Genomic DNA, 13608 nt, shown 5'->3' with positions numbered 1-13608 from the left:
CTAAGTAAAAACAGCTTTTGTACTAGCTTTGAATGTCCTGTATGGCCTTTAGTATGTTCCATCTAGATGAGTTCATATTATGCAATTGAATTTGTGCATAAGTCTCTCTTGCTAGTATTTTCTAAGCCTTGTAAATTCTCTTATTCTTTTATTACATTAAAAGTCAGTGAAAAAGAACTGTATAGAAATGGTCATTTAAAAACACTGTGAAAATACCATTAAGATATTTTTATAGATCACTGTCGCCTGGTCTGCAACATTCAATTTTATTTCTCAGATTTAAGATTTTTATTTGTTCTGAATCCAGATGACAATATTTTAGGTTTTAAAAATTATTTTATCACAAACCTCTCATTTCCTGTAGTCACCCTAATCTGAAGTATCATTTATCTAATGGTTCACAGATGTGTGATGCCAAATTATAACTGAGCTTACAAAACATACTGAATTAAGAAAAGAAATGCTTACAAAACATGTTTTCCTACATTTGCCGACATTTGCTGATACAGAACAGTATCTCAAATGTGTCACTTATTTGCCATAAATTAGTCACTCTTTCTTTTGAGTTCAAAAGGAAGAACAAGATAAGGTCTCTCATTTAAAGACACCATTGTGTTGAAGTCTGTGTTGTAGGATCATGTGCTGTTTTGTCATGATTTTTACTGGCTCCTTCACCTCACTTTCTCTGACATTTGACCTAAAACCTTAGTCATCACTTAACCGCTTCTGTAATGATGTTTTGCTACATGATCAAGCCCATTAATTTACAGCTCATTATAGTTGTAGCCCACAAGTACTTCTAGTAAGTTGGTTTTCAGTGCTAGTAAAGCCCTAATTCTGTCATCATGTTATTAGTGTTGGAATGGCGTATACTGATGAATTTGGCTAATGTTGAATAAATTCCACAGCAGGAGCTTACAGCTTAAAATAGAAAAGACTCTTTAGTACTAAAGTTCTTTGTGTCTCTGTGGACAGGGAAATAAAAGCAAAACTTGCTGCTCTTCTCTAATTTTAGATGCATTCCAAAAAACCTGTAACCATGAAACTTTGCTAATATGCTGACTATAACACCACTGTGACAGACGTCAGGCAAGTATGGTTGTTTTAATCCATTAACTCTTCACCAGTTCAATCTTTGCAGTTCCCTACCAGCACAGCATTTGAGCACATAGAAAGCTTGGTAAATATTCAAATAAAACACTCTGCCTGGCAGACTGGAACTATGCTAAATTAACTGTTCCCAGGAGTTTTGCAGACAAAGAATTTAAAGTGCTATGATTGCGGATGAAACAAAAGTGCTTTCAAAAACCATGAGGTTCTGCTGTGTTCTCTATTACATGAAATAATAATCAAACATCTTAATACAGGGCAGCCATTATAATACTTACAAAAACTCAATTGCCGACTCTCACAGAATTCTGCATACTGGACTGAGTCCATCATTCGTGTTTGTCTTTCTGCTCTCTGACAAAAGAGTAGAAGTACATCATGTACTTGTTCCAACAAGAACTGCATTCCACAAAAGAAATTATAGCACCAAAGTGCCTCTGCCATAACCTTGAAGTAACCCTCCAAAATTAAACGTGCATTGACCAAGTTAAGATGCAGAAATATAAACCACAGGTTGGTTATTAGTCTTGTGAGTTAAATTTCCCAGAGGGACATGTCAATTCCTATTTTAAATATCTGCTTGTACACCACTTGCCTATGACAGACAGTGACAAAGGCTGAGATAGGAAATGTGCTGAGCACTCTTGCCCTGACGAAGGTGCACATTTAAACTGAGACACATGAGTAGACTGCCTACAACTGATGAAATTGAAATTGCAGAGTTATTTGCAACAGCAAAAGAGCTGTTGATAAGCATATTTGCAGAGAGGCTACAACCAGCATTTGGCCATAGCAGTTTCTCAAATCAGGAAAAAAAAAAAAAAAAAGAAAATCAGTACTTCAAATACAGTTTCTTCCTCTATTCTCTGCCTTTCAGGTCACTCTTCTATGACAGACCAATCCATTAGTTATGAGATCTTGCTGAGAGTCAACATGTTCAATTTAGTTGTAAACACTACCTGTGCAGGAACATACCTGGATATTCTTTCTTTCTTTTATTCTTTACCAAGTCAATCATTTCTACTGTACTTTTACTCATTAGGACAGAAACTGTTCTATTTGGGCATTTTTCAGTTCTCCTATGCGTACTTCTGGCATCTTGACTATATTTTGTGGAGCTGCCATTTCAGATCAGTAAAAATTTTCAGTTAATCTATTCCATCAAGACATTAAGTAAGTCTAGATTGATTTTGCATCCTTTAAAAATAATTTTCATGATATATGCCATAACCTCAACCCTCACCTAACATAAGAGAGATCTGTTTTGTCTCTATATTAATTCAACCATACTTTTGAAGACAAAAGACACCACCAGAATCACCTAATCTGAACTTCTGCATAGCACAGGGCCCTTCTCACATAATACATCCTAGAAATGGCAGTCCTAGAATTTCTTGCGTAATTTTACCATATATTTTAGAAAGGAATCTAATTTGGGCTTAACTTTTCCACATGTTAAGAGATAACTCCTTCATATAATTTAAAATGCTAACTTTATGCAACATGGTTTACATTTCATAATCATTTATACCTTTGTTTACCAGTGATAAATTAGTAGTTGGCTACTGTCAGGTAATATTGAAATAATTAACTCTAGGTGGGTAACCAAACACTGAGCTTCTCTATGACAAAATTGTCTTGAAATTTTACATGGAAATGCGCAGGCTTGCAGAACTGTTGCTTGATATCCCTCTCCAACAACCCTCTCTCTAGAGGTCTTTATTCCAACCTCCAGCTTAAAAGAGGACTATTGTCAACACTAGATGAAGTGAGCTATGGCCTTCTCTAGCAAAGTACTGAAAACCTCCAAGGACAGACATTATACGTCTCCTCTGGGTAATCTGCTCTAGTGTTGAACTAGTCCAGAAGACTTCTAACGTCCTACTTGAAACTACCAACAAGCAACAATTTGTGGTTGTTCTGACTGCTTTATTTTACCTGGCACTACTAAGAAAAATTTAGTTCTATGTTTGTTAATTTATGCTTGGCTTTTTTATACTTCTAAACACCTACAGGAAAAGAAAGGGAGTTAGACTGAATTAGAGGTCATTCAAGAAAAAATAGCTTAAAATGTTCACGACTGGATTTAAGAATGTATTTCACACAGGGCTTAGTGTCAACCAAAAGAGTATATCTCAAAAAAGTCAAGGTATGAAACCATAAGCATCATACACACCCTTCCCTCCACGTATACGCTATGCCATAACTGAACTGTGGTTGAAGTAGCACTGAAGTTGATGGTTTGGTTTGAACACGTGCTTGAAGTTTGTATATTTCAACAGATCAGGTATGATTTTCACAAGGTAAGGATCTGTCTCCAGAAAAGATTAAATCCTTCACGTATCAAAGGCAGGAAGAAACAGATTAAAGAGAACGATTATCCTCTTCAGAAGCAGACATCTTACTCAAGCCTCCCAAAGAAGGAAAGTAGATTGTCTTAAACATTAAGGAAACAAATATAGCTATCTTCCAAACAATAATTCAATTAATAAATCATTACACCTGGTAAGAACAGAACCATAACTAAGGATACAAAGTGGTATCAGGAGATGCTGATGGCACCAGGACTACTTCTGCAGTGAGCCCACACAGCTGAAGAAACCATGCACAAAGAAGGTGAAGTACAGGTGTGTTCACATTAAGGACAGAAATCAACAAGGAAAAAACCCACCCACATACACACAAATTTTGCCATAGCTCCCTGAGTTCCCTTATAAAAAATGAAACAAAAAAATACCAATCAAAGGTTTACTAAAAGAAAGGTAGTGCTGAGGGATTTTTCCAATACGGAGTTCATTTCTCTTACAAATTGTCTACAGTAGTTGTCTAAATACAGGACTTAATTTTGTTCTTAATATACTAAATGAATGCTCAAACTTACTTTTTCTCTGTATGGATTGTTTTTAATGTAGTAAAATTACCTGTGTATCTGTGAAATAAAATTGCTTTTTCCCTCTAATTCTCCGCTCTAAAAGAAGTCTTTCTTACAGGTGGATCCTACAGTGACAGGCTAAATCATTATGAGATACAATAGCTTTTAAAATAAATACCTATATTTTCTTCCTAATACACTTAAAAAAAAAAACAAACCCCACATCACGGCATGGAAATGCACAGTTCAAGGTGTAAGAATAGCCGTTCCATCAGTCCTACCAGTTTTAGAATAGTCTATAAATAACTAGCAAATGCAGGAGAAATACACAAAGGTATATTATCTTTATGGAAACACCAAAGCAGAAGACAACAGCAGATCATCTTTCTTCTTCGCTTTACAAGATTACAACCAGTAATCATTTTCTCTTACATCATCCCTGCTTTGGAAAAAATTAATGCTGCCTTGCATCTACATTTCTAAGGTATATTCTATAAACCCAAAATCAATCAATAACATGGGATAAAAAAGGAGAAGAAAGAGTGAGCATATTACTGTGAACACAGTGTTTCTCCAGACTGAAGAAGTTAAAGGAAACAGCATTCAGTGGTGGGAAGTCACAGGAAGTTTGTGAAAATGCCATAACTTGTAAGTAATGCTTTCTTTTAAGTCTTCAAAATACCCACTTGCTTTTTTTTTGTTTACAGTCATTTCTGAATTTTTTTTTTTTTTTTCATGAGAACAAGAAATCACACAGGATGATTTAACTCAGAAATAACTTTAATTTTATACAAGTGAAATTTTCCAAATTCTATTCTTGGAAGGAACAGCAAATGACTCCAACAGGACTGAAGTCCTCTTTCATCAGTATAAAAGCAATTGGCTGGGAATCTTTCCTGCAGGAAGAAACACTGACACCCCTAACGATACGTCTTCTTGAAGTAATCTTAGCTTGAAACCAGATACAATAAATAACATCAATGACACTGCTCCACTGGCTTATCAAAAGAATTAAAAATGTATTGTTTTTACTCCCTCTATAGTAGTACTAGTCAGTCTAAGAAGTTAAGAAGCTGAGTTATGTGGTGTACAGCAGAGTTAAAATACTTTGAATGCTTTCCTTGGAACATGCTGAAGGCTGCAGTAGATATGACCTGGCACAGTAAATGTGTGCTTAGTCTTTCAAAAAAATGTGTTGCATTATATCTTTCTTTCAGCATGAAGAACTAAAAAGGAAGACTAAAAAGGGAAAGGAAAGAAAAGGCAGAGTTGCATGCTGTCACCTACCATCCAAGATGAAAAATAATCTTATTTTGATTCCATTTTAAAGCTTTCACACTTGACATATAAAGCTCTTTGTGTGGGAGGAAGGAAAGAGGCCAAACGTTAACTTGCTTACCAACTCTTCAGTGTTTGAAGGAAATGTGCCGAGTAGCTGCTAAGCTGGAACATTTGAAAAACGTATGCAGCATGGCTGGACACCCCTGTGTTTGGCAACAATATTAATGATGAAGATGTTGGCTTCCCAAACTGCTTGAATATTTATATTGCGGCACGACTTCCTGATTTCCTTTGCTAAAGACCTCTTCATTGTGCATCTATCATGGCGCCAAAGGAGCGAGGTGGCTACTCCAGGGAAAAATCAAAGTTGCCCTGCAATGACTGATATTACTAAAAGAATATGCTAAATATTTATTATTATCATCATTATTTAGACTACAGAATAACAGGGCACTGTATGCTGTACCAAAAAACCCAAAACCCAAACCCAAAAAGCAATTTGAGGAATAAAATACAAGATAGCTCAACATTGAAGAGTTTACAAATATGCTGAAAATACAGTTTTACTCTTCTGTATCTAGAAATTATCTTAGGATTATCACTATCTGAAGATTTTCGTTACATAAAGGAAAAATGTATTTACTCTTCTGAGAAACACCTGAATTAGTAAGCAAAGAAAAAAAGGGTTTTAAGAGTAAGGCTTTTAAGAGTAAGCATTTTCAAAGATCAAGCTTTCTTACAGAAAACAAAAATGCCACTTGGGAAAGATCAATAGCTTTTGTAATGTAATACCTGACTTGGCTATAAAGTACAGACATACAGGGAATTTTTATAATTTTTACCAACCCCTTATAGAACATACCATACATTCTGCAGTAACCGTTAACCTGAACAAGTCTGCACAGCAAACTTGAGGCCTTTGATGTAGTACTGGTTTTGAGTGCTCATGTGTTTAGTACAAAGTTCCCAATATTAGAAGAAACATGAGGTCTTTTTCTGGCAGGCCAAGGTGATGCCCAGTTTAATGTACTTCACAGTTATAACTAGTAAGAACAGTTTTTCTTTTATCTCCACAGCATTATTAACCCCATTCCCCATGAATAAACAGAGTTTAAGACCTTAAGAACCTTAAAAATTTTAACTATTACACAGATGTTAAGGATCCACAACTGTAAATGACATGAAAGGAAGCTGTGGATTATGACAAATATTAATCACACCTTTTTTAATTATAATTTTTCATTGGTGATTTTCTGTCCAGGGCCAAAAGATGGGATTTCACTCAAACAAGTTAGATCTCTGCAGTATCCTAATTAGTCACCTAAAGTCCCTTTACAGTAAGAAAGATATTAGGCACTTTTAGAGAGCAATTTCAAGCTAAACTAGATGTCAAAATAAGTCAGATGAATGACATCTATGAATTAATCTAAAGTTCATCAACTGTATACATCAGGGGTACAGACACTTTCTCAGGTCTACATGCCTACAGTACAGACATCTTCAGAAAAGCAAGATGAATCCTACTCTGATCAGTGAAGAACACCATTGAGGGCTAAGCAAAAGCCAAGACTAAAGAATGACTCAGTAAATTTTGTTCCTGCTCTGATCTCAAAGGAAAGCAATGCAAATGTATACAAAGGCGGCTCTGTACCCTGTCTGTGTGTTAACTCCATTCATCTTTCCCAAAGTATGCAAAATGTATCCTAACAAAGTATGTGCAGATAAGTAGGGGGAAGGGAGCTGGTAAGACTACTTAAAATTATGTAGAAATTTTGAGGGAATTATGAAAAAAGAAAGCAAATGAAATTGAACAGACAATAACAAATGGATTAAATGGATTAATTCCCACCAGTCATGAGCTCATTGCTTAAGGAATAAATAAAATTCACCTCCTGATAGGGACTCACTGCCCCTGCAATACTTTGCCCTTGAACATATGCAAAATCTACACATACTGTATTTATTTGAACCAGCTCCATATCATAGCCAAATTCCTTGTCTAAATTTATTACTGCTAGTCTCAAAAGTGGAGCTGGAACCTGCAAACGAAACATTTCGATTTCACAGAATACCTTTGATTTTACAGGAAAATATTTTTTTATGCTATAATAAGTATCGTCCTGAATTTTGTAAAACTATGTGTTAAATTCATAGCTATCTTCTACCAGTGCTTTTCAAAAAATTTTAAATTATTTTGGATAAACTTTGCTACCAAACTTCAAAAGTTATGTGGGATTTATTAATATATTAACACAACTGATCTTCTCTCACTTTTCTGGTTGAGGGTACTGTAACACCTTTCTGTGGTTTCCATCTGGCTGTACATCAAAAAATTTTCACACCAGTTTAATATTAAGATACCTTTATGTCCTCTAGACAGCATTCTTTTGAGCACTTATCCTGACTCTGCATCAATTCATAGGCAAGGTTCATATAAACAGCTTCAGCATTCCACAAGTAAAGCCTGCAGTCATCAAAGTAGGCATCACTGCATTGTCTGGGAGATACAAACAGGAAAGCAGCCCCTTTTGCATAATGTTTCAGTTTTTTTCTTTTATTTGCAGTCAAAATCAGCCATCACATTCTATTTAATGATGCTACAATAATTATAGAGGCTCACTTATAAGCAAAAGGAAAATATTGTAAGCTGTAAGAAATTGTTAAAATACTTCTTTTAGCTTTATGACTACAGATGGGGATAGATGATAAAAGAAAGGACAGATTAGAAATGTATATTTACTCAACATTTGTATTGGATTCTATCCAAATTTCTTGTAGTTATTATATGTCATCTTAAAAAATCCTCAAGTACTTCTCACCCTCATAATATTTCCCCCATTGTCATTTGCAGATAGCTTGGTTTTGAACCCAATTCAGGTGTACACTCTCGGTAATTTAGCACTGAATAAGAGGCAACTCAGGAGTTGCCTACAAATAATCTGACTCCCTGAAACTGTACTCCTTCCACTCCTCTGAATAGACTGAAGCCTGTTTATGGTCTTGGATGAAGGCTTGCTCAGAGCGGTACAAGCACAACATGTCTCACACACTTGCACACCATCCTTGCTGTAGAGGAGGACTGGAGGAGAGCCCTGCTCCTGCTGAATACAAATGGAATGGCATAGGGTTAATTGGCTGATTTCAACTCAAAGTTCACCAGGAGATCAATCCTATATATAAGACACTTCAGTAAAACTCAATTCTCAAACATATTCTATCTAGTCACCTACCTACAATATGTCCAGAATTATTCACTTTACAGCCGTGACCTGTTAAGCAATTCACCCAGTAAAGCAAGTTAAGCTGAACAGCAGGTAACTAAAAAAATCTAGGGACAAGCCCTCTCATTCACTGGCTTTACTTAGTAAATGCATATAAGAGAACAAATCTAATTAAAAAAAAAGCAAAGCACCATAAATTCCGTCCTGTTAACAGCCAGGATCAATATATGCTTCTAAAAAGACATTTCAGAGTTTTGGTAATGTTAAATCAGAAATGAAGAAGTCCTCAAAAGCATTGTTCTTACACTCTTTATGTCGAAAAAAAAGGAAAGCAAATTGAACCCAATGCACATACTACCAAGCAATTCCTCTGATAAAATTCATTATCCTGTAAGGCGTATCTCTGCAATTCTTTGTGCATCAGGCCTGCTGACAGATGCTGAGAAATGGCCTCCTGAATGGTCTTCTGGAGCTCCACAAGAAAAGAAGTATGAGAAGATTTAGGAAAATTTTCACTAGGAGAAACCTGAATAAATTTCAGACCATATGAGCAATACATATTCATTTACTTCTGTTCTCATATTTGTAAATATTAAAATTCTGTCTTTTCCCTTATGCTTAATAAAACAGACTTGTCTTATATTCATCCCCAGTAGATCAGCTAATACTCACATTATCTGCCATTCTTTCAGATACTGCAAGTACTACAATGCTACAGGCATATACACACAGGCACCCTTGGGAGATGATGGTCTTTCAATCAGAGTGGAAACAAAAATGTTTATAATTCAAAATGTTTGGGTTTTTTTTCTAGTTATGTTGTTCCTTGAAAAATTATTTTTTAAAAAAGCCAAACTTTCAAAATAATGGCAGAATGTACAAAGAAGAAATCCAAGCCACACTTTTTTTTTTTTCTGTGTGCACAAGTAATTTGGTGTGCATTACAGCAAACCAATTCATAAGTCTGAATTCAGTCTTACATCTTATAGATGAACTACTGTCTCTATAATATCCCCAGCAAAGCTTTTGTTAACTTCAATAGCTGTAGGATCTCACTCTATGAACACCTCTCCTAACTTAAGGTTGCACCTACTACAGATAGTTATCACCCTCTTGCCAAAGGAAAGCAGAAAAATGGGTTTTCAAAATGGGACACAAGACTAAAAGAGCCTTTTCTCTATATTATGCTACATGTAGATTAGAAATACAACTAGGACGCCCTCTATAAAGGTATTCTGGAATGAAAACTGGCCAGCATGGCTCAAAGGAGGAGAACTCCAGCTTCTGCTAAGCTGGCTGTGTTCTTTCATAAAGTCATTACAGCACTGCCTCAGGCTAGGATTCATCTCATACAATGCTGGGTGTTTTAGTATAACCAAGTCACCCTTTATAATCAATGGGAAAAGAGAGGCATCTCTGTAGGCTGATCACATCTATGAAAGGTGTGGTAAGAGAATGTGTCAGCTCTGGATGTGCCCTTCTCCCTGCAGACACAGGAATGCAGAAGACTGATAGACGTCTGGATTCCAGCTGAGAACTTCTCACCCTTTAGCTATACAGAGCAGTTGTTAATGCAGACTGGGAGATGATTATAAACTATGAGATGCACCTAGACAAGATACTGATCTGGTTTTTGAAAGGAAGGCCACTAATTCACTTAAACTATTAACGACAAAAATAAGTAAAACAATTTAGCTAAGCCATTTTCCACAACAAATCCAAATCTGCCAACTTTTATGATGAATTTGTGTAAGAAGTGCACTCATGAATGTCTATAATGAAAGCATTAATTAATTAAAATTAATTAAAATTAAAAAACATGGTACCACATATATGCAGATGTGCTCTCCTCGGCATGACTGGAGGATGCAGTTACTTTGTTATAGTCCACTGTAATCAGAGAACAATACAGAGTGGTATTCAAAAATGCATTCCTACTTCCTTAACATAAGAAGTGTGCATGTAGATATTTCACATTCAACTTGTGGCATTTACACCACTGAATCTAATTCTGTGGTCAGATTTTTAGTCTTTCGGAAAAGCCTTTCTAATTTGATAATTGCAAAACATGAAACTCCAGATAAAAATCACATCATGAAATTCAGGGAATAAGTGAGTCATACATTGAGTTAAAAAGGAAATGCTTCCCTCAGAAATCAGTGACCAGTATGAATTACATATAATCTGCATGTGATTTTATACAGACTGAGTACATTTCTCTTTAAGCTTAAAATAGTTGATAAGAGATGCCTCTCTCAACTTCACAGGCTGAATTTGGCTGCCTCCTGCCTCTTGAACAACCCAGGCTTCCCAACCAGAAAGAGAACAGGACTTTGATATTCAAAACTCCTACCTGGGTTCTGCTCTTAATTTGCCATCTGAGCATGACTGAGTGCAAATGAAGGCTGAATCAACCACAACGTCAAGCTTGTTTCACAACTGCTGCAAAGCTTATGGGGTTATTTGCACTGATACTGAACCAGTACAAACGTTGTGCATGGTGATGCCATGATACACTCTAGCCATATATCCCCAGCTTGCTCAGGCTGGGAGAGAAAAAGGCAAAACAAAACTGCACCACATGCCCAGGTATGAAAAGTAAGAAGACCCTAAAGATCACTATCTGAATTAAAAGGCTTCGAACAAAAGATTAGTTGTCTTGTTTGTCATACATGACACTGAGAACAGAATCTGGCCCAGTGTGAATATTTCCTTAGTTAGATGTTAATAACTTTGTGACACTTGCTATTTATTTAACTATGCAAAATTGTATATGCTGCTATTCATTACTGTTTCTTAATTCCTTTAAACATGAGAGAATTTATCTTCATAGTAGCCTTGTGAGCATTATCTCCACTATATACATGAGAAATAGAATTGTAAAGAGATTATTTTCCCAAAGGCGGTTTGCTTAATTGCCAAATGCTTTTTATTTCCCCTCTACTTTCTCTTTTCTCTTTTGAATGTTAGAAAGGGAAAGCAAAACATGAAGATTCCGGGATTTAACACAATGATTTAGCTTTGGAATTAAGTTAATTCGAACCATGGGCTGATTTGCCTAATTTGGAGCAATCTATTTATTTAGTCCCTTACACTGTGCTCATTGATAAATATACCACAAAATTATTAAGCATTTATATAAAAACAAAGAAACATATGCTGTCATTAATTCTAAACAATTGCCACCATCCAGAGACACTACAGGAGCTGTCTTAGTAAACATCCCCGTTCCTTTCTTTGGAAAATACAAAGGGAAATCTCAAAAAAAGAAGTATTCTTGAATTGTGTAAAACTGTCACAGTAATACTTAAACCAGTTCCATTTCATTTGCATAAGAAACAGAACTGAAAATTTTAGTTGAAGCTTTACCATCATTTAAAAACAGAAAATCCAAAATTTTTATTTCTAAACAAAATTTGCCAGATTTTGTTAGTTTGGTTAAGATTGGAGGAATACTTTGAGACTTTCAAGGATGAAAGTCAGTGAAACTTACTGATGTGAAAAACTATGCGAGCATTTGCTGGCAGCTTTTAGCATCTAAAATGTAGATGTTCTGTATTAGTGAAACCACCATTTTTTAATAGCAAGCTTCCAATAAATTGTATCTTACATAATATCACCTATTTCACAGCAAAACAAAGAACAAAGTTGTTTTGGGGAGCCTTGTGGAGTCATCATGGTTTAACAGAAGAAATGGATCCTATATATTCTGGTCTCTTGCTTTACAGCACTGACTGCCTCCCCCCCAAACTCCCTTACTACTATAGACCCTTCATGCATGTGTAAAAAATGAGGTACCATTACAATAGTTTTGATAGGAATTTCATTTTTTTAAATGGTGAGATGAGGGGAAGGAGAGCAAAGAGCATCTACTGTATACAGATTCATTACCATAAGCTTTAGTGATAGTTTATCCTGTTTCCTAATGAAAGCAAAAAATCCCCACCATGTCTATTAAAAAGCAATCAGATTTGGTATCCTGGTGACACTTTAAAGAGCACATTATGTGGGAAAACAAAATAAACATTTACCCTGGCAAATGAAAGTGAATTTGGGATTTGACATACTTGGCAGGAAGGTAGAATTATATTCGTGTCAAGTATGCAGAAAAACTAATATAATATTTAAATATTTGCTTAAGTAATATAGAATTTAAAACAACACATTAGAAAAAACATTTTTTGAGAAATATTTTTAAGTTTTTTAGTATAGGACATGCCATGAAAGTAATATGTTCAGCTGAAATTTTAGACTTCTACAGCCTTTGTTACACATTCCCTTCACTTGTAAAGTGGTAAAGAGCCTTCATCTTTTACTGACAAGTCTTTATTTATATTTCCAAGACAAATGCAGTTCTTATACTGATGGTTTAAACTGATAATGAGTATGTGCAGCTTTCCAAAGAAACAACCCTTGAGAATGTGAATCTTACAAATATTCATGTAATGAGCTAATGTTAACACTATCTCAGCTAAATCCTACAGAACTCTTCTACTGGTCAATATTATACACTTACAATTATTTTAAAATTCCATACGTTTGCAGCAAGACATAATTCAATGAAGAAAGACCTTTCTATCATTCAGAAAGTATCTGAATGCTGTATGTCAATGACCTCTAAAATTCTCAACTATACTTAATAATGTAGCACTAATCCATAATTTGAGCTGCATACTGGATACTAGTTTTAGTTCCAAAAGAAAGTATTTGAATTTATTTTTTAAATATGCAGATAATGCTTTTTTTTTTTTTTTTTTTGGGTGTAGATCTAAATTCACATTAGTGGCACATACCCACAAAAATTGAATTCACCCATGTATCAGACTTGTAAGTTATTATAAAGTTTGAGGCACAATATTCTGAGCTACAATAAGTATTTTAAAACAGTTATTTTAAGAAAAAATTTTGCTTAATTTTATCTCATTTGGAGAGATATGCAAAACTAGAAAATATCTTGAAACATTTCTAAATTACTGTAATAATATCATCACATTTCAAAGCAACACCAGAAGTCTTTATTGTAATTGTGCATTGCAGAAAGGTGTCATTTTAAAATCACTTGAAAATAATTCATTTAAATGTAACATGATTTGCAAATTTAATAATGGACTATTTAGGTGCTTG

General features: G+C 35.0%; 1 protein-coding gene across 2 annotated transcripts in view; it reads right to left on the bottom strand.

Moving 5' to 3' along the window:
* The window catches only part of SUPT3H (SPT3 homolog, SAGA and STAGA complex component), a gene marked incomplete at its 5' end in the record, with an annotated part of 253155 nt that overhangs the window by 56284 nt on the left and 183263 nt on the right, over nucleotides 1–13608 (bottom strand). For both annotated transcript variants that reach the window (XM_080616207.1, XM_080616208.1), the window contains one exon: nucleotides 1389–1464. In XM_080616207.1, the coding sequence (XP_080472333.1) occupies nucleotides 1389–1464 (76 nt within the window). The remainder of the gene's footprint in view (nucleotides 1–1388; nucleotides 1465–13608) is intronic.

This window comes from Psittacula echo, assembly GCF_963264785.1.
Source record: "Psittacula echo genome assembly, chromosome: 4".
NCBI classification, from domain to species: domain Eukaryota; kingdom Metazoa; phylum Chordata; class Aves; order Psittaciformes; family Psittacidae; genus Psittacula; species Psittacula echo.
Note: the sequence above shows the minus strand (reverse complement) of the source record. Positions and strands in the feature narration are given on the sequence as shown.